At 48.2% G+C, this 21,725-nt stretch overlaps 1 protein-coding gene across 1 annotated transcript; it reads right to left on the reverse strand.

Moving 5' to 3' along the window:
* Positions 1-5,360: 5,360 nt before the first annotated feature.
* Positions 5,361-11,560, reverse strand: KRT76 (keratin 76). The gene is made up of 7 exons (XM_041736254.1): positions 10,919-11,560; positions 9,420-9,640; positions 7,990-8,050; positions 7,215-7,310; positions 6,457-6,621; positions 6,224-6,349; positions 5,361-5,585 (listed from the first exon to the last, which is right to left on the reverse strand). Exons 1-7 carry the CDS (start codon positions 11,555-11,557, stop codon positions 5,361-5,363), a joined length of 1,533 nt encoding a protein of 510 aa, XP_041592188.1. The 5' UTR covers positions 11,558-11,560.
* Between the last annotated feature and the right edge of the window lie 10,165 nt (positions 11,561-21,725).

Consider the following 21,725-nt stretch of genomic DNA (forward strand, 5'->3'; position numbering starts at 1 on the left):
AAAAGTAAGAATAAAGAATAAAAGATAGGGGCTCCTGGGTGACTCAGTAGGTTAAGCGTCCAATTCTTGATTTCAGCTCAAGTCATGATCTCAGGGTCGTGGGATCAAGCCCCACACTGGGCTCCACTCAGCACAGAGTCTGTTCAAGATTCTCTCTCTCCCTCTCCCTCTCCCCACACTTCTCTCTCTCTCTCTCTCAAATAAATAAATAAAATCTTTTTAAAAAAAAAAGGAAGAAAGGATAAAGGATAGAGAATGAAGAAGCAGTTGCCTCGAGGAGACAGGATTTCAACCTTCACTTTGAGAAGGCTCCTGTCACCCCTCTGGCCATTCCGTAAGGTGAATACCTATTCTGCATGTCCTGGCTGCCTTCAAAAGCAAAAAAGTTGCCAGAGCTCTGTCTTCACATGGGAGATGAATATGAGGGATTCTTTTTTTTTTTAATTTTTTTATTTATTTATGATAGTCACACAGAGAGAGAGAGAGAGGCAGAGACACAGGCAGAGGGAGAAGCAGGCTCCATGCACCGGGAGCCCGACGTGGGATTCAATCCCGGGTCTCCAGGATCGCGCCCTGGGCCAAAGGCAGGCGCCAAACCGCTGCACCACCCAGGGATCCCAAATATGAGGGATTCTTAATGACTCAGAAAGCTCAGGACTGCCAGCTCCCCATATACTTAGAGACATTTGATTCTCTCCAGCCTCTAGCCTGGACCCAAAAATGAGGCCTCACCTTGGAAGCTTCCCTGCTCCACCAGCGCATGGTTTAATCCCAGCCTGTGTCAAGAATATAAAACATGATGCTAGTCCCAGAATTCTCCTGGTCTTTGGTCTGGATATCTCTTCTACAACCTTGCCCTTCCTCCAGGTTGCCCAGACTCATCTTGCCAGACCTGCTCCGGGCTTCCTCTCCAACACGCCTTGATCAACCCCTTTCTTGATTCCAAGTATCCTGCAGTCCTTCATCACCTCCCTCTGTAACCCCCTCCACCATCTCTCCTCACAAGAGCTCATAAGAAGTTGCCAGGCTCTCAGTGTCAACTTTCAGCTTCATCCTGCCTTGGAGTGTGGCCTATTCCCGGCTGCGGGGAGGCAGGTCTGGCTGTCATGACTCTCTTCATTCTTTCAGTTAAGCCCTAAGTATTCGCTGCATGCCCCAGGGCCCTGAGGTAGCACCCAGGAACAAGCTCTCCACACATGGAATGATGGAAAAGAGACTGAGCAACCATCCCCAAACTCTGCTGCTTCCGTCTGATGCGAGCTGGCTTAGTCCAGTGCACTCAGCCTCTACCCAGGAAGTTAGTTAGGCAACAAAGGAGCAGAGCATCTGGGGTGTCTTCCTAGGGGCTGGTGATGTTTCTTATAATGTCTCCTGCTGGCTTGTGAGAGCAACAAACCAGAATGGCCTCTCCTGCTCCCACAGTACCCAGAGCTGTGCCAAGGGTAAATGGGGAAGGGGGCTACCTCCTGCCAGCAGGCCTTGAAAAGATAGGCAAGGATTTATCACACTTTCAAGGGTAGGAACTTTAAAATTAGTCTCCTCCAAGGCTTGAGATCCAACTGCTGTATTTTGGAGATCAGATGAGGTGAGTGTAGGAGATTGGATCAGGCTCGAGGACATGCAGGCCAGGTCCTGGCACTCTTCTTGGCTCATCAGTTAGTGTACAAATGACCTCTCATTAGTCCAGCTCTGCTCTGACTTATGGGTGTGGGGAGATCATGTATGATACACAGTGACTTACACACCAGAATGTTATCATGCTCAAAGGCACAAAGATGGGATTGAATTGGGGCGTGGGGAAAGGAACAGAGACTCCACCAAAGCTGTCAGTTCCCCTGCTTCCTTCAGTGGCTGTCTCATTGCCCCTCTCCTCCCTAGGTTTGGGCTTCAGCTTTCTAGGAACAGCCAGGAAATGCCAGTGTAAGGGCAAGTATGCATCTTCCTCAATCCTAATTTTATACCCATTTGGAGTGAACTCCACTAGTGGCTCTTTCTCTTTCTCTTTCCTGAAAAGCTAATTTGGAAGGGAGAACTGGGCATGCATAGTTCTGCGCCTCCATCTCTTAAGATCTGACTGTTCATAGCAAGCTGATGTTCTGCTCTCCTATCTCCCATGAAGGGCCTACCCCTTAGGGAAGGCCATGATGGCCCTATGTTGTGTCTGCCCAGGTGGGAAATCTGGCCTAATCCTAAGGTCCTATATTCCTTTGTCTTACTTTTTAGTTGGCTCAGAATCTGGTCATGGAAAAGAGGGTGTTATGCATTGATCCCTCCAGACTCTAGGAGATGTGTTTGCAGCAAGAGAATTCACTGTCTGGCTGACATGAGAGCTGGAGCAAAGGAACCGCAGGCCGAGTAGAATCTATTCTCTTGATGAACTGCAAAACCTTATTTTTCCAAGACTGGATCCAAGAGGCCAACTCAGAGGCAAAGAGGATGGATGGGAAGACCTCCTTGGGGGTGGAGGCCCCCACTTAAGCAACATTAACACTCTTGGACAGACCTATCACAGGAACCCAGGCAAATGGATAAAGGAGAAGACACGACTATTGAGTATCCTTTATAGCCACCACTGAACTTCTGGAAGACCACCATCCACACCTGATTTCTCTCCACTCCTGAACCTCAGCTTATCCTATGACTCCTTGAATGAAAGCCAAACACCCGAATGTGACATACAGTGCAATTTATTGAGAAAAGAAAGTGCAACATAATCATCACCAGAGCATCCACAGCTGGGGGAATTAAAGGGGCAGAGGTAAGTCAGGACATGATGCCCAGATGTGGGGAGGGCACCCTGAGAACCAACAGTCCAAGAGAACTTGACCATTCACCTTCGAGCACCCCCCTCCTCAGCGGGGCTGAAACATGCCTGCTTCAAACCATCAACTACCAGTGAGAGAGAGAGATGGGTCAGGGTGGGAACAGACCAGGCTGGGAAGGCCCATAGTTGTTTGGGCTCACGGACTGCTACCATCTTCAGGAGCCATCATAGGCTCATCTAGAGGCACCACCATCTGGGATTAGCAGCTGGACCTCCCTGGCCTAGGAGAGGTCATGGGGATGGAGGAGCCAGGAAGAAGTTCAGCCCCTTCTCCAGGGAACTTGAAGAAAAGCGAGGTGGAGGTTGGCATTTGTTGATGCCAGGCAGAGTGGGAAGTGCTGTGGGCAGGCCGAGAGGGATGCAGGTGGGCATGGACGCTTAACCCCAGAGGATCACTTGGAGCAGTGCTGGCTGGAGCTGGTGGTCTGAGAGAAGCGGATGTTGGTGCTGCCTCCACTGCCAGACTTATAGCTGCTGCCTCCTGAGGTCTGGATGCCACCAGAGCTGGAGCCAATTCCGCTCTGGCTCACAGAGCTGCTTCCTCCGCTGCTGAGCCTGTTCCCGCTGCTGCCGCTCTGGTAGCCCCCGCTGCTGCCGCTCTGGTAGCCCCCACTGCTGCCACTCTGGTAGCCCCCACTGCTGCTACCGCTGACTCCTCCGTAGCCACCACTGCTGCCTCTGCTGGTACTGCCGCCTCTGTAGCCACCGCTGCTGCCACCACTGAACCCTCCACGGCTTCCACCAGAGCCACTGCTTGTGCTGGTGACATTGCTGACCACCGCTGCGGAGAACAGGCACTCAATTTAGGCAAAGACCTGGGTTTGGATGACAACCCTACCCTGCTCTGCTGTGCAAATTTGAGAAAGATGCTCAACTCCCCTGAGGCCTCAGCTGGTAAATGACAAGAGTGAGCCTGGCCCTCTAGTGTCCCCCAAGAACAAGAGCCAGTAGCATCCACAGAAATTTCTGGTTCTCCAACCTAGAGAACTCCCCAAGACCACAGGCATTTTAGCTTTGGCCTTAGAGTTTCCCCACTTATGCTAGCAGGGGAGTGTGTGACCACGGCCTGAGACCCTAGCACTGTTTAGTGGCCTGAACTCCTTGCATAGGCCAAGCTTTCCTGCCATAGGTCAGTCAGTGAGGATGTCTCTGGTCACGCGTTTTGCAACCCAGGGAGAACATTTTTGAAGGGATACTTACAAATGCTCACAGCACTCTGACATTCTCCAGACATCCTAAACAGGAAGAGAAGAAGATGTGGGTTATTTCTGCCATGAGTCATTAGCCACGGAGCTGAGGGTTCATAGCCCTGGGAGCCATGCCCCTATGTGCCCCACTAGGAGTCAAGCCCCCAAAGGAAGAAAGGCTATTCCAAGTGTCTTCATGACCACATCTCCCCAGGAAAAGAGGCTGCTCTGGGGGAGTTGAGATGTTCAGGAGCTTCACCAGCCATCCTGTTTCTCCATCTGTCCATCGTCTTCCCCTTAGTTTCCAGAGCATCTGTTCCGGGCTGACTGCTCAACACCTAACCCCCAGTAGGTTAGCCCCTCAGTGGTTTATATGGGTAAAATGTGAGAAGAGCTGACACCCAACACATGATGAGTCTGAAAATGTCCTGCCCACACAGCCCTTCTTCTTGTGCCTCGTTCTTGTTTATGGAGCAGGCATGTCCACGTGCCTGAGCACACATGGAGCATGTCTGTGCACCTTGCCACTGTGTGCCTTACTATTGTCAACCACTCTGTCCTCGTCCCACAATTCCCGACACATACAGCACCATCATCACTCCCACTCCTTTTCATAGAGACATATAAAATCCTTAATTTTCCTTCTCACACCTGAGTTCTGCTTCCTCCCTCAGATTGGGAACTGCCTGAGGACAGAGACAATGCAGGATGCTTAGAGCAACTAGCTAGTCAGCAGAAGGAGCTCTCAATCCTTGATAGTTCTTTGGCATTTGATATCCACTCACTAAGCCCTTATCTGCTACTTGATACTGTGCCCTTTTTTCCTGAGTATGTGTGCATCAGCCCCTTTCCCTATGGACAGCCTCAGGGGTGGAAAGCTGCAGGACTGTCTATACTGTGCTGTCCAATATCCACATAAAGCTAGCTAAATTTATTAAAATTAAATTAAGTATAAAACTCAGTTCCTCAGTTGCGCTCACCACAAGTCAAGTACTCAAGTGACTAATAGCTACTGTCTTGGACAGCACACAGAACATTTTGTAGTCTCAGAAAGTTCCAGTGGACTTCACTATAACCTTTGTCATAACCCCAAAGCAGTTTTCCTTACTTATTGCTCCTAAGAAGGATCAACAGGCCTGTGTAATACAACATTGATGTCCTGGTAAAATGGAGAATTGGATGATCTTGATTGACCAAAAAAAAATGATGGCACTTGAATCCTAAATTCTGTCATTCAGGAGATTCCTTACTCTTTGTCTGAGTTGTCCTCTCCAATCATCTTGCTCTCTTTCTTTATTATCAAAGGTCACTCTAAAATCTTATCTGGAGAATGCTGACCCCACATGCTCTCACCTGCACTCTTCGCCCTCCAGCAGCTTCCTGTAGGTGGCTATTTCCACATCCAGCGCCAGCTTCACATTCATCAACTCCTGGTACTCTTTCAGCAGCCGGGCCAGGTCATCCTTGGCCTTCTGCAGGGCGGTCTGCAAGCCCTGGAGCTTGGCATTGGCATCCTTGAGGGCCATCTCCCCGCGCTGCTCAGCTTCAGCGATGGCTGCCTGCAGGTTGGCATTCTGGGGCAGGGAGAGGTGGGAGACCGATTTGCATAGTGACCAAGAAACAAACAACTGATCTTTCCTGAAAACTCTCTTCCCCGTTCAGCATCCCTCCATCCCCTACCTTAGAAATTGCAATTGCACGTGGCCAGAAAACGGAAGTCCATTTTGCAATTGGTCTATTTATCTTTAGCCCATTGAAATTAACTCGTGTCTCATCAAGATAAGAACACTGACTTGCTAGTAAAGGTAGTAGCGGCCTAGTAACTGGCTCTTTTTTGCGAGACTGTTTTAAACTCCTTTGCCTAATTAATCACTTTATTCCAGTGATACAAATTAGCCATTGAGGTTATGTGAAGTGCATGATAAATAGTTCACTGAAGGCAGATTCTACTGAAATTGAGTGTTTAAGGCCATCCCTACAGTTGCAAGATTTGCCAGGAAAGCCAGAATGAGCAACAATATCTCCTTAGGGAGCTTTCCAAGAATCCGATTCCAGAAGGAATCTCTGGGAGAATGGACTCTCCCAGAGACTGCTATCCCACATTTGACACCATGAAAGGACAGAGAAAGCATGTGACAGAGGCAGTTATTGCTTCTCTTTCTCCCCAAGGCCCAGAAGACCCTCAGCATCTCTCCATTAGGTCCAGACCCACCTGCTTCTTAACATTCTCAATCTCAGCCCGCAGCCTCTGGATCATCCTGTTGAGCTCCATGATCTCACTCTTGGTACTCTTCAGGTCATCCCCGTGTCTGCCAGCAGTGGTCTGAAGTTCCCCAAGCTGATGGAAGAGAAACCAATCAACATGGTTTTACAGTGTTAGAACATTCTTGATGAAGGTCAGCAAGACCTAAACCTAGAGGATGGGGGCAAGGAGAGGGCTCTCACCTTGGTCTGGTACAATGCCTCAGCCTCGGCCTTGCTTCTCTGGGCAATCTCCTCATACTGGGCCTTGACCTCTGCAATGATGCTGTCCAGATCCAGGCAGCGGTTGTTGTCCATGGACAGGACCACAGATGTGTCACTGACATGACTCTGCATCTGAGACAGCTCCTATGGGGAAGATGATCATTTTCACCATCCCTTGGCCCCAGAAGATGCTGGGAATGAAGAAGCCCAAGAATCTTCTACCAGCAGATATATCCCAAAATGGAGCCAGGAATGAGACAGTTAGAAAAAGAAGCTTGCATTTCAGGCCCCATCCCACTATAGCCAAAAGGCTGCTAGAAACCATGTTAAAAGAAAAAGTTAATGTGCAAATATAATCAGGTTGTCAGCCTGAGAGTATCAGCCAGTGAGCTCAACTGTGGGGTTTCCATGGGACTGCAGTAGGGAGGAGGAGTCTGAAGGAGCTAGCTATGGTACTGGTTTAGGAGCCAGAAGGAAGGTGTAGAACAAAATGGACAAGACAGAAGGAAAACAAAGAAGACAGAAAGGGACCCTGGCCCTATGGCCCAGGTCTATGCAGGCTGGGAGACCTAAATGAGCTTTTCCCTGGCAGGGCGTGGTTGAGTTCTAAGCCCTGTTGCTGGTTTGGGGGTGTTCTGCTACTTGACTATCCCCTAAACTCCTACTTGGGAAGCATGTCTGGGAAGATGCAGAAAAGAAGGCTCTGGAGCTTGGAAAACCAAGAATCAAGGAATCACCATCTCATAGAGGGTCCTCAAGAAGTTCAGTTCATCTGTCAGGCTGTCCACCTTGGCTTGCAGCTCCATCTTGGTCATGTACACCGCATCCACATCCTGCAGGATATAAAGGCAGGAAATCAGAAACCCAAAAGAATGACCCACTGCCCCTCCATCACTCACAGGTCTTTCCTAAGCCTTTGTCCCTCCTCCTCGTCCCTCCCCTGTCCTCCTCCTAATTTCCACTCCTCACTTTCCCTTTTAAAAGAAAATCAAAGAGGTTTTCTTCCCTTTAGTTGCCTTGACCAATTAAACCCGGATGCTTTAACAAAATATAAACCATATTAGCCAGGCATTGGAGTAAGGGTAGAAAAATCACATTTACTTAACATGTGACTTTGGGTTTGGGATATTATATTACCAACCTTCTGAATAGAAATGAGGGTATTCTTCTCACTACCTCATCTTTATGATGACTGGTTAAGTAAGCTGCAAGTATTGGATGATTGTTATTATTAATAACATCCAGGGTACACTTGTAGGCTGAAAACCTTGATTAATGCTACACATAAAACCTTCATTATTAGTTCACGTTACTGATTAATTAATTGCAGTAACATTGTAAGATGTTTTCCTCACCAACAATGTATTTAGAGCAGCTTCCTTCATTTCCAAAAACATAAGGAGAAATGTAAACCCTACACGCAGCATAGGGTCCCTGGGCCCCAGGGCAGCTGACTCCATGGGGTTAGTGCCCAGAAATAGAGCCTCGACTTGCTCTTCCCAGTTCTCCTACCTTCTTGAGCCCCACAAACTCATTCTCAGCTGCATTCCGCTTGTTAATCTCATCTTCATACCTGGGACAGAGAGAAAAACACATTTGGACAGTGACGTTTCAGAAGTAAAAAAAATTTAAAAATGAGGATCCCGAACATGCATGTGGAATCCCCTCACCCAGAGACAAGACCGCTTCATGGGCATGTGACCTAGGCAGTTACACGGAGCTCCGAGTTCAGAAGGTCCTCACATTCATTCCGTCTAATGGCTCTGCTGGCGCCATCCTGAAATTCTTAATAATTTTTTAACAAGAACCTTGTGTTTTCTTTTTGCACTGAGCCCCCAGGATTATGTAGCCAGTCCTGCTTAGAGGCCTTTCAGAGCTCAGACCACTGCCTCAACCTTCTCTGCAAAGTCTGGGAACAGGCTGAAGTGTGGGTAGCCAGGGTGGGGGAAGACATCAAGGAGGCTGACTACTTGCCTGGCTCTACAGACATCACAAAGTGCAACGTGTGTATATGAGATCCACAGAGGTATTTGCTCAGACGAGGTTTTCTGCCTCTGTTCTGTGTCTCTTCCCATTAATCAGAGTTGCTTCTTACAGGAATTTAGGTTAAGAATAAACTCTTGTCTTCCAAATGCATCAAGGTTATGAGATCTCTACTTGTTAATGACTATAATCTCCCACCCAGGGTCTAGATCTCATAAAGATTAAAAAATGGAAATGGTTCCAGGAGGAGAGGTTCCTGGGCAATGTTAATCCGAGTTGCCACTGGCTTCCCAGAGCTCACCACAGAGCCTGGCACAGAGCAGGTGCCCATCAGGTTTGTGCAGTTGAACCAGAATGGGGCCTCCCCAGAGCAGGTGTGCCCACCACTGTGAGTCCTGAGCCTGGGGATGTCTGGAACTTCCCCCCACCTCGAGAGGCCCTATTTGCCTCTCATAGACCTCGGAGGGTATCAACTACAACCCCGAACATGCAGGAGACTGATTGAAGCTCCAGAAACAGAGTATTGGGCACATTGAAAGAGTACTAGACCATCTGCCAGGAACCCCTGGGAACTACGGGGACTCAGACTCCTGGGACATGCCTCACACCTACTGATTCAGAATATCTAGGACTGACAAGCTTCCAAGGTGACTCCTATGCGCAGTAAGTGTGGAGCACTCTCCATCCCAAACAGCTTCTAACTCTGGGAGGATTCTCTCATCCATCGAGGCTAGTATGGAAGGGGGTCTGCCTGGATCCTGAGAAATCTGTCATAATCAGCCACTTAGAAGTCTCAGTCCCCACCCTCTCACCCCCTTCCACTCAGTCACACTTCACTCAACAAATCCATCCAAGAGTATTGACTGAAGGTATAGTCCGGAACAGTTAAAATCTTAAATTGGAGTTACGCCTTCCTGCTAATCCCCCGGAAGGGGAAACTCCCCGTTTGGGGCCCTCACTTCTTTTTGAAGTCTTCCACAAGGTCCTGCATATTCTTCAGCTCTCCTTCCAGATTTCCTCTCTCCCCTAGAGCCAAATCCAACTGCCTGCGCAGGAAGCTGATGTAGGATTCAAAGAAAGGCTCCAGGTTGTTGGGTCCTGAGCCAGCCCCTGTGGTCTGCTGCTGGAGCAGCTCCCACTTGGTCTCCAGGACCTTGTTCTGCTGTTCCAGGAACCGCACCTGTGTTAGGTTAGAAAGAAAAGGCGTTTGCCTCTTGAGTTGAGAAAGGGGAATCATGCATCCCAAAGAGTGGAAATGTGGCAATGAACCTAGTTCAATCTGTAACAGCCTCTGGGTTTTGTTCTGTTTAACTGAGAAGGATGAGAATGTGGACGAGAGAGCCACAATGTGTTGTTGACTCTATACCCACTATTTTCACTTATTCTAAATCACTTAATCCTCACAACCACCTATAAAAGAGGGTGTTATTATCCCCTGTGTAGATAAGGAAACAGAGTCTCTAACACATTAAGTTGCCCAAAGTGGCTTGGATACTAAGTGACCACGCTAAGAGTCACCGCCAGCACTGCCCTAGTCTATGGGAATCCTTCAGAACACAAGTGTAGAAGGTCGGCGTAAATACAGTTATTTGTAATTATTTTTTAAGTGAAAACTTTACCTTCCTACCGGCAGTGAAAATAGTCAACAGGATCTAACTTTTCCTAAGTTGCTTCACATTTTCCCTAGTTGCTTCCCCTTTCAGTTACTCAGCTTATAGCTGACCTGGGTTCAACTTCAAACCCCAGGCTCATTCCCCCAGATCAGCACACCCTTCCCTGCCCCAGCATAGACAGCTCGAGTTAACATCGGCTGGGGCACCTGCGTGGCTCAGTGGTTGAGGGTCTGCCTTCGGCTCAGGGTGTGACCCCAGGTCCTGGGATCGAGTCCCACATCAGCCTCCCCGCAGGGAGCCTGCTTCTCCCTCTGCCTGTGTCTCTGTCTCTCTCTGTGTCTCTCATGAATAAACAAATAAAATCTTTAAAATATATGTATCAGCCAATATATATATAATATATATTTTTGATATATGTATAATAAATTTATCAACTACAACATAGCACCATTTGGAAAGTAAGTCAGCTGCCAGCACTCGTCACTGAGAGGCAGTCCCAAGATTCTTACTAATGCAAGTTTGATTACCAACTGGTTTAGATTGTCAAGAAGCTGCTTTTCAAGAGAAATTGAATGTTCTCTTGAAAACATGGACCCACACTTAGTTTTCCCTAGTCCTATCCCTAGAAGGAAATCAGAAGCTAAAATCCCTTTCTGTTTCATAGCTGGGAAAACAGGGCCTGAAGAGTAAAACAGACATGCCTGCTGTCTGCGGGGCCCAAGGCAGAACCAGGACAAGAAGCCAATACCCCCGCCTGTAAGCCTGGCGGATCCCACCGGCATCTCCATGTACCAACCCCATGAGCAGCCCAAACCCTCCACGGCACCTCTGAGCTTTGCCCTCACCTTGTCGATGAAGGAGGCAAACTTGTTGTTGAGGGTCTTGATCTGCTCGCGCTCCTGGGTCTTCACTTGCCCAATCTGGGGGTCAATCTCCACATTGAGGGGCTGCAGGAGGCTCTGGTTGACAGTCACCTCCTGGATTCCCCCTGGGAAGCCACCAGGACCACCAAAGCCACCAGGACCAAAGCCTCCAGGCCCACCAAAGCCACGGGGCCCACCAAAGCCACCAGCTCCACCAAAGCCACCAGCTCCACCAAAGCCACCAGCTCCTCCTCCAAAGCCACCAGCTCCTCCAAAGCCACCTCCTATTCCTCTGCCACCACCAAAGCCACCACCAAAGCCACCACCAAAGCCACCTCCATAGCCGCCCCCAAAGACACTGCCACAGCTGCTACGCCCTCCCCCAAAGCCACCAGCCCGGGAGCCACCAGCCACGCTGATGGAGATGCTCTTGTTGCCACCCAGGCTGTAGAGGCTGCGACTGCCGAAGCCTCCCGCTCCACCCCGGAACCCGCAGGCCCCTCCACTGGCTCCCCCGGAGCGGGCCACGCTGCTCATCCTGCTGCTGCCTGAGACCACGGCGGAGCGGCCCGAGAAGCCCTGGCTGCCGCCACCAGAGGTCTTGCAGACTTGTCTGTTCATGGTGAGAGAGCTTGGAGGTCAGATAACAATCACTTAGCAAAAGCCGAGGGGGATGAAGGGAGAGGATGGGGACGAAGAGGAGGCTGGCCTTTATATACCAAGGAGCTAGGCTTGGCACAAGGAAAGGCAGGCAATTAGCTGAGAGTCATCTTGGGTTTGGTTTGCCTCGCAGGCAATAAGTTACTTCTAGATTTGCAACACACCTCAAAACTAATCCTCTGGACCAAAATGACTTTGCTTTTTTAGCTTAATCACCCAAACTTGCCACAGTTGACAAAAGACTGGAGCTCTCCTCCCTTCTTCCCTGTGATTTCCTCAGGGGGCTTAGGGAACTCAGACAGCACCTGATCCAGCAGGATGAATTGGGTTTTGACACCAGGGGATTAGGAGGCGCTGAGTTCCATGACACAGGGGTGAGGACCAGACAGCTTCTTCCATGTGAGCTGGGTCCCTCCCTGCAATGCCAGAGTGCCACGGCCCGGTAACATGTCATCTGTGCCCACCTTTTGAGAAAAATGTCCAGAGGAGGGCTTGGGGTGGGGGAAGAGGGGAGCAGAGATCCACTCTGGCACCACCTCAGCCAAAGGCTCCATTGGAGCCAGCGCGTCATTGAAGCTGAGCATCTCAGGATAAGGATGTGTGCTGTGTCAGATCTGATGGCCCTAGGATCTCCTACCCCCTCCACCACCTGGCCTGGGTTAGATACCCTACCCTGTCTGCCCACCACACCCTGTACTCTTCCCACTATGTCTTAAAGTAAACTTCTATGTTTACTTGTCCACACCCTTGTAGGCCCTCAGCTCATCAAGGGAAGGGACTGAGTCCTACTCATTCTGAATTGCCAGCTGCTTGCATAGGGTAAGCACACCACTGACATGTGTTAACTGACCATAACCAGTGTATAAATATCTAGACCCAGGTCTCACCTGAGTCTTACGGAATGAAAATCTTCAGAGAAAAGGCTTGAGTGCCTATATTTTTAACAAGCCCTTCAGGTAATCCTTATGATCAGGGAAGTTTGGGAAGCCCTAGATTAGGCTATGGGTGTCCAATCTGGGCCCAGAAGTTAGGGGGAGGGAGGATGGAGGACCCTTGGTGGTGGAGTGGGTCCACTGACTCATTGCTGTTCTAACTTCTGACAGCTCAACTATCCCCCATCCCCATGCCAACCCGCGTCCACACCCAACCACGCCACACATGGCAAGAATATGTTCTCAGGTTGTTATCCACATTCAAGACTCTACAAATATGACAGAGCAGGAAGAGGTGATTCTAGACTCCTCAAGAGATAGGTGGTTGAGGGGCGCCTGGGTGGTTTAGCAGTTGAGCATCTGCCTTCGGCCCAGGATCGGGTCCCACATGGGGCTCCCTGCAGGGAGCCTGCTTCTCCCTCTGCCTGTGTCTCTGTCTCTGTCTGTCTCTCTCTCTCTCTTCCTGTCTTTCATGAATAAATAAATAAAATCTTAAAAAAAATAGAGAGATATAGGTGGTTGATACATCTCCAGAATTCCAATCAGATCAGCAGTGAGCACTCTGTGGGCTGGTTTCCAGACAAGGGATTCTAGGGCAGAGGATAGGTCTGAAGATCCTGAAGTCAAGCAACTTTAACTATTCTACAGCTAATTCTTAATTTTCTGCTCTGCAAGTTTGTCTAGAGCCAGTCTGCCTGGTTTTAATCCCAGCTTCACCACTCACTAGCTCTTTGACCTTGGACAAGTTAACTTAGCTTTTATGTGCCTTGGTTTCCGCGACTTTAAAATGGGTATTATAATAGCAGGTACTTCACGGGCTGTTATGAGCATTATGTTAAATAAGTATAAAATGTGTATTGTGGTTTGGGGCACCTAGTAGGACACCGTACACGGAGCTATCATTGCTAGTACTCTATTGCAAGTACTCTAGTACGTGGAGGAAGGAAATAACTTAAGTTTAGCCTTGGCTGTTCTCAAAACAACTTTGCACATCTGAGCAACCCACCAAAGGATGAGGAGCAAAAGAAAGCTGAGTGAGGCTGGAGAGGAAGAAACCCAAGCTGGCATAGTAGAGAGCAGGACCTGTGCTGGGAGGGACTTGGGTTGGTGACCCTGGGCTTTGATTTAACACACTAAGTCTGGGTTCTAATCTGTCAAATCCTCTTCTACCTGGTGGTTTTGTAGTGAGACTCACAGGATATGACATAAGTGAAAGTCCCTTGAAAATTACAAAATGCCACACAAGAGTAAGGTCATTGAGGTCTAACAGGAAGCCTGTCATCAGGAACTTGAGAAGACCTGGTTCAAATCCCTTGTCTACCTTGTGCTAATTAGTGACCTTGGACAAGGTACTTGCCTTCTCTGAGCCTCTCTTTCTTTATTTGTAAAATGAGGATTCTATCCTACTTGCAAGATTGTTTTGGGATTTAAACAGGGTCCAGGAAAAAAAAATGCTTGGATTTTTTAAATCAACATTATCTATGTGTAGACAATCCATGAAGGGGATCTGTGCTGGGTTCTTGAGACATTTACTCCACCCATCAACTGAATGCCAGTCCCCCTTTGTGAGGTCTTTATTCACATTCTTTGCAGTTCTCCTAAAAGCTGATCAAATGCCTCCCTGGGAAGAAAGCTGAGCCAGGCTGCTCCAGGTGAGAGCCCAAAGCAAACAAGAACAGACATCCGTGTCTCTGATTCCCTTCCCCTCCCGTGGCTCCTTTGCTGAGGCAGCAGATGGCAGTTTCCTGAGTGTGGTTCATCTCTGCCACCCTGGCATATGCTGCAACGGAGGGATAGAGAGAGGCAATGGGCAGGTCACAAAAGCACAGTTTGGGTTGGGTTGCCCATCCCACATCTCCTGAGCCTGCCAAAGCATCACCCTATTTAGCCTGTTGAGATTGTTTTCTCAGCAGTTGACTGAAGCTTCTGGAAATAACCAGACTTAGCATCCTCGGCAATATTTCTCTTATTCACTGCAGGATCTTTTAGAGCAGTGGCGTCTAAATGGGCTGCCTGCTGCCAGCAGTCTGAGTTCTTCTAATCCCTCACCTGCCAGAAGCTTCCATGTAAAGGTTGCCAAGTGGCTAAGTGCTCTGGATCCTTATTTCCTCACCCATAAATTAGGAGAAATTGCTACCAACCAGAGTTATTCCCTCTAGCCAAATTGTTCTCTGATATTCAACTGCAGTGAGAATGCTTCGGAGTTGCCCATAATATAATTGGGGGTGGAGGAATGACTCGTGAGACAGCAGTCACGACCTCTCGGTCACAGTGAGAAGACAACCTTCTCTACCCGTGAGCCGAGGATGAAGGGGTGATAGTTACATGCCCTGTATACATGCGGATTCACAGATCCAATTTTCAAGATGATCATTAATTTGTCCCCCAAAGAAAAAAAAATGAATAGTCGTTCTAGATATGCTACTCCTGGACTAAGAATCCTCATGTTCCACTCTCTACTATGTTGAAATAAAAGCTTATATTGGACATTACACAGTGTATGAACCATCATTCAGGTAACATCTTCTTTCATTAAGATAACACTTTTTTTAAAAATAGGTGATGGCAATAAAGGAGGGTACTTATTGGGATGAGCACCGGATGTTGTATGTAAGTTTTGAACCACTACATTGTACACCAGAATCTAATATGACCCTCTATATCAACCAACTGGAATTAAAATAAAAACTTTTTGAAAATAAAATTAAAAATATCACTACTGAAATAACTTTAAGCAATGAACAGTAAAAATATATTACCATAGAGAGCTAGCTCCCTTTATAGCCAATGTGTTTTTTGTTTGTTTTTTATTTCTTCATGAGAGACACAGAGAGAGGCAGAGACACAGGCAGAGGGAGAAGCAGGCTCCATGCAGGGAGCCTGATGCGGGACTCGATCCCGGGTCTCCAGGGTCACGCCCTGGGCTGAAGGTAGATGCTCAACCACTGAGCACCGAGCACCAGGCGTCCCTATAGCTAATGTTTGATAAAGAAGAACAAATCTGTTGAGTGACTATATTGTAAACCAGAAGCTAATATAACACTGTATGTTAACTATACTGGAATTAAAATTTTAAACTTTAAAAAAAAAAAGAAGAACAAATCTAAGTATGGGTAAATCTTGGTGTTACTAAATCTTAGTTACTAGCAATCATAACTCATTCTAGTTCTGATCATCTCTCCAGACTTGATTATACTCTTCAACTCACCTCTAAATCCTTACCTCATACTAGATTCTCTCCCAGGGCTTATCTGGGGCAAAATTCTATCCTCCAAGATAGATTTGATTTAAAAAAAATAAGTTCTGTGGCCAAATAAATTTCGAAAATGAAAATTCTATAGCTTTCTCTTGGGGTTTTAATAAAGCACATTCACACTTTTAAAGCCCTGAGAAGTCATATAGGAAAAATAATCGACTTTTACTTAGAGTTTCCCAAACAAACCTAATAACAAAACCTTTCTATCTTAACCACTATCAATATACCTTTAGAGAAACACTAGCCCAGATATGCATCCAGAATGAATGAGAACATGCCAGTAGGGCAGCCAGGGAGTTAAGGCGTACAGTCAGAGAGACTTGCCTCATCCCCGGAGAGAAAGCACTTGCTCCATGCGTGAGAGAGGAAGTCGAGAGCAAAATAAAGCCTGCGGGTAGATGAAATCAGGAGAAGAGCTCTGGGATTTTGGAAAATGGAGCAGGTCCCTGAAGACAAATTTTCCCGTCAATGCAGATGTCTCACCAGCTTTGGATCCTGCTGAGTCTTTCTGAAAGCCATTGGTCTTCCCTCAGGAAGCACCTTGCAGAAGGGGCCTCATCCTTTTCATTGGCGTGCTGAATTTTCTGAACCTAAATGATAGCACTTCTCTCTTTCCTTGCAGGTGGTGGGGTGGAAAACATGGAAGCCTTGAGTTAGGCATGTGTTCAAACCCCAGCCTCACCACTTTCCAGTTCCAAGGCCTCGGGGCACCCGGGTGGCTCAGTCGGTTGAGCATCTGTCTTCAGCTCTCAGGTCATGATCCCAGGGTCTGGGATGGAGTCCCACATTGGGCTCCCCGCTCAACAGGGAGTCTGCTCCTCCCTCTGCCCCTCACTCCACTTCATGCTCGCTCTCTCTCTCTCACTCTCTCTCTCTCCAATAAATACATAAAATCTTTAAAAAGGCGGGGTGGGGGGAGCCTCCAATGAGTCTCTTTACTCTCTGCCCTCAGTTTTCTGTTAGCATAAGCACCTCATTGGGTTGCTGTGAAGACTATAGGAAGCAGCATTGGAAGGGCCTAGACAGGGCAAGTAGTCAGCACATGGCAGCCCCTGTGATGATGACGTTGGTGTACAGAGCCCTCCTAGAAGTTACCAGTTTAGAAGCTGAAAAGAGGGAGGAATGCTAAGGGGTAGGTAGCCCAGTTTAAAGTCAATGAAGCACTGCGGTCTGATAATTTTGCATCGATTGCAAGGAATCGCGGCATGGGCATGGCAAGTTCCGTAAAAGCCAGTCTTCCACACCTGGCCACGCCAGTTTCCCAGCAGGGGCTCATCGATAATGCAGCCCATCAGTCGATAAATATTTGAGCTACTGCATATTTGCCAGAATTGCGCGGACTATAATTTAGTGACGATATTTTATTTCCTCTTTTAAATCTTTGCTCCTTTCACCTATCTGTAAAAAGAATATACAAATGGCTAATGTTGAGTGAGTGCCTGCCGCACACCAGGCACTGAATTAAGCTATTTACATGTATCATTTCTAATGGTCATAAAAATGCTGCAAGGTCAGAACGTTCACTCACATTTTACAGATAAGGCCACAAGCTTAGTGAGGTTAATTAATTTGCCCCAAATCAATTAGCTGACTGATCCAGGATTTCAGTTAGCCTACCCAAAGCCTATCGTGGATTCATGTGGACTTCAGCAAGTCAAATCACACCACCCAGAGTGAAAAGTCCACTTGGACATTTAAAGAGCCCACCCACAGAATGCGATGGCCAGTCATGCCTGGAAGCATCCACTTGTATGAATGAAAATAGTTTTAAACCTTACGAATTCCTCTTTGGCATCAAAGAGAAAGACCCATCATCATCAAGGTGTTTGCCCCGGTTGATCTCTGGCTTCTCTACTGGAGATCAGAACTCTCTAGAATTGCAGGTGGACCTGCCCCCTCTCCCAGGGCCTTGGAGCCCTGGAAAAGCCTATCCTGCTAACACAGGAACTTCAGTTTTGGAGCTTCTGGCTCCTCAAGACTCCGGAGAGTTGTTAGCAGCACACTCCAGAGCTAGTACAGGAGAGGGCATCCCGGGGTGACCAAATCAGTGGGCCCTATTCGGCCATAGAGCCCAGTAGTTACCAGTGTGGGCTTTGATCTGAGGCCCAGGTCTGCCACTGCCATGGCTGATGCCAGGTGTGTTACCTGCCTCTCGAGTCCCAGTTTCCTCATCTAGAAAATGAGGATAATTATCACCTGCCTCCTCTGATGAGGATTAAAGTAAATGACACGTGCAAATTGCCCGGTGTACGTCTTGCATCAGTAAGTGCTGAACAACAGTGAGCTGTTTAATCGCGTGGTTTTTGTGAAATATGTCAGGATGGCGATTGCATTTAAGAGCCCACCCTACCCTTTTCCAGCACCTCATTAGCTCAGTAAAATTCACCGTGTCACAGAGGAGACAGTGTGAGCACTGAGAGTCACAAAGACAAAGAAGGTGCATCCGTCCTTCGATTCTAGTGTGAAGAACAGTGAAATTAGTCATTTTAATATAAAATGGCAAGTGAGAGAAAGGGGTTAACAGGTCTGGCAGGAGCCCAGCAGACCTCAGAGCCATGTGGCAGTCCAGGAAAGCCTGCAGGAGGCAGTACCTAAGTGACCTTCTGTGGTAAGTAAGAGCCAGTCAAGGGACACCTGGGTGGCTCAGCCAGGTAAGTCTGCCTTCAGCTCAGGTCGTGATCCCAGGGTCGATGGGATGGAGCCCTGCATTGGGCTCCCTGCTCAGCAGGGAGTCTGCTTCTCCTTCTGCTCCTCACTCCACTCATGTGCTCGCTCTCTCATTCTCTCTCTCCCAAATAAGTAAATAAAATATTAAAAAAAAAAAAAAAAAAAAGAGGGAGAGCTAGTCAAGGAACTGAAGGTAGAATGAGTATTCCCAAAAAAGGGAACAAACTGTCAAAGGCACAGAGGTCTAAAACAGTGAGGTTTATTCCAGAACTGCAAGACTTCACAGGTCATTGGCACAGGTCTTGCAAATACCCATGTAAGGCCCCATTGCTTGCCTTGCCTCTTCTCCCTGTCTTTGTCCAGAGTAGAAGGACATTTCCATTTTAAAACAAACACCTAAGAATGTCTTCCTCCCTCAAAGTCAGGAGGGTCTCTATTCAGCTCACATCTAACCAAGACCAGTATGGCCAAGGATCCTTTCCTAAGGAGAGGGGTGAATGAGATGACCCCTTGCTTGGGTGCAGAGTTTCTCAACCGCAGCCCTATTGACCCTTACAGCTGGATAATTCGTTGTCGGGGGTCTGCCTTGTGCATTGTAGAATACTAAGCAGCAACCAGTCCTCTACCCTCTAGGTGCCCATAGCACTCCTCCAGTTGCAACAACCAAAAATGTCAGCAGACATTGCCATGTGTTCTCTGGTAGGGGAGGGGAGATTGCCCCCAATAAAAATCACTGCTTTACTGCCATCTAGAACCATCCTTTCCCGCTCCCATCTTTTCTAGAACTTGATGTCACCATGGATTCTAAGGATATCAGTTGCTCCCACAACACCCCCATCAGTGATTTCCTAGGAGAACCAACTGGCCTTCAGCCTGGGTTGGAAGTATTGGTGGTGATTAGCTTGATTTTAGGCCACAAAAGAGATGCGCATTGTACGGTTCACATCCCAGAAGATCTCATGAGAGATATAGATAAAATATGTGAAAAGATATTTTCAACTCAAGTGAGTTTTTCTCAGTCTTCCCAAGATTGTTGCAGGATGTCTATATTTCCAGCCTTGGAAGTAGAGGGAGAATGCACAGGTGCCAGGCTGCTGAGAAGACAAGAGAAGGGGCAGCCCAAATCCCAACCTGCGAGATTTCTGATGGTTGCCTAACAAACCCCACCCAGCTGTAGGCAAAACAGAGCAAAGTCACACAGAGAGTTTCCTACAAATTACCCAGAACTTTCTATGCAAATCCTGATCATCAGATTCTTGTGGGGTGAACAATCCCCAGGTTCTCTTAGCTGAGCCTTTTGTGGCCGTGTCCCCATTACTGTTAATACTTGCTCTGGCCCGTAGCCTACATCCCAGAAGGAGAAAGAATGAAAAAACCTGAAATCTAAAAACCCATCTTGGTGTCCTTAACATCCAGGAATGTGTGAACCAGTGAGTCAACAAGCTCTCAGAACAGGAAGGGGCTGTTTGCAGCCTTCTTCCCAGGTGGAGGGTGGGGAGGCAGTAAGCAGAGAGGAATGGATGGGGACGGGAGGGGGGTGAGGGATAGCAGTTGGGTCCCTGCGTCATCACAGGAGGATGCACCCTCCACACCTAAGGAGTAAACAAGGAGGAATGAAACAAAGCAGAGAGAGCAGAAGAAATATTCAACCACCAACGGCCCCAAATCCCAGTTTAGGGCATTCAAGTCAGCATTATTCAACCATCTCAGAGAGTTTCCTTTTGGGCAAACAAACATGCCTCAGAGGACAGGAAAAGAATGGACAACACAGCACTAATTGGCTCCTTACTCAACGAATAAAAATATCTAGTCAAGTGCAAAAAAGCAACCCCAAGCCCAAAGACTTAGGAGCGCCTGAAAAATCACCGTGGGATTTCACACAGAAATTCTGTAAAAGCTGAAGCAAAGAAAGAAAAGAAGAGCACTCGGAATCAGGCCAAGTTCCCTGGAAGGGTTTTCATCCCAGATCAGAAATGATCAGGGCTGGATGGAGAGTATCCAGCCAAGCATGGAGTTAACTCCTTCGGTCTCAGGCCTCAGCCCCAAAATCACTGACTTGGTCATTCCTCTGGGACAATGACGCCTTCAAGAAATCGCCCTCTACATGGTGCCTTCTTCCTCAGCCAGCCTACCCCTCTGGGTACTTCTCTCCTTTAGAAGCTGCATAGATTCCCCTCTGCCTCCTGAAGACTACTAGGTAGTGGGGATCTCCCGTAAGCCACCCCCACCCCGCCCAGGATGCACAGGGGGCAGTGGGCATAGACTAGAGTCCAGGGAGAACAGCAAAGAAAAGAGGCCACCGGCTGAATGTGAACTTTGAGACCCATGAACAGTGTCCCCGGAAAGGCTGGCCCTGTTCTGAGCTTCCCTCGGAGCCCATTTAGAAACCCCTTGACTTCTTAGGGGTAGGCATTCTAGAAAACCTGGACCAGGCCCTACTGCCTGGCTGACTGTTCTCTTCTCCCTGTCTCTAGATGCTGGAGCTCAGCCTGGGCCCTCTTCTCTTCCCTCCACCTAAGAGAGGCACCGGTTCCCGGGCTCCAGAAACTACCCTAAATGTCCTTATGCAGACGACGTCCAACTTGAGTCTCCAGTCCTGACATGTGTCCCTTCGAAACCGCATTCACCACTCCAGCTGTGGGCCACATGTCTATCTCGGGAGCAGCTCCAACTTGCCCAAAGCCGAGCTCCTGAAGGACCTCCTCAGACCATCCAACCTTCCATCCCTCCCCTCCCCTCCCTCGGCAGATGGCCCCAGCACCACCCAGCTGCTCCCACCGGGAAACCTTTGCTCCTTTGCCCACCCTGCATCCGATCTGCTCACAACTCCTGCCATTTCTCCACGTCAGCCCCCAGGTTCTCCTCTTCATACACTTATCACAGCGTGAAGTTCTTTTATCTGTTCGCTTGCTCCCTTTGCTGTTGTCGTACTCCCTTACTGCAACGATGGCGGGACATCTTTTTTTTTTTTCCTTCGGGACATCTTATTTTTGCTCACCGACATATCTCCAACATTTACACAGTGCCCAAGAGTTAACTTAATGAATATTGGTTGCAGGAAGGAATTCATGAACAGTGACTTTGTCCAGGGGGAAGCAGCTGTCCCGTCACTGGCCTGGCGCCTTCCCACCCGGCCAACTGTCTGAACTGGGGCAGGCATTGAGTCTCACTCGTCTAGTCTTGTCCACAAAAGGATGCCGGCCAGAAAGGCACCTTCCTGCCCAAAGTTGAAGCAATAACTACCAAATCTCCCCTTCTTCGAAGAGTCTTCCTG

The sequence above is a fragment of the Vulpes lagopus genome, chromosome 21, assembly GCF_018345385.1.
Source record: "Vulpes lagopus strain Blue_001 chromosome 21, ASM1834538v1, whole genome shotgun sequence".
Lineage (NCBI taxonomy): Eukaryota > Metazoa > Chordata > Mammalia > Carnivora > Canidae > Vulpes > Vulpes lagopus.

Excerpts from the sequence above, each read along its gene's own strand:
- KRT76 (XM_041736254.1), bottom strand. The coding sequence starts at position 11,557 with ATGAACAGACAAGTCTGCAAGACCTCTGGTGGCGGCAGCCAGGGCTTC. Across the intron at positions 6,622-7,214 it reads TGAGGACCCTCTATGAGATG|GAGCTGTCTCAGATGCAGAG; the intron begins GTGATTCCTTGA and ends TCTTCCCCATAG. Across the intron at positions 6,350-6,456 it reads AGGCATTGTACCAGACCAAG|CTTGGGGAACTTCAGACCAC; the intron begins GTGAGAGCCCTC and ends CTCTTCCATCAG.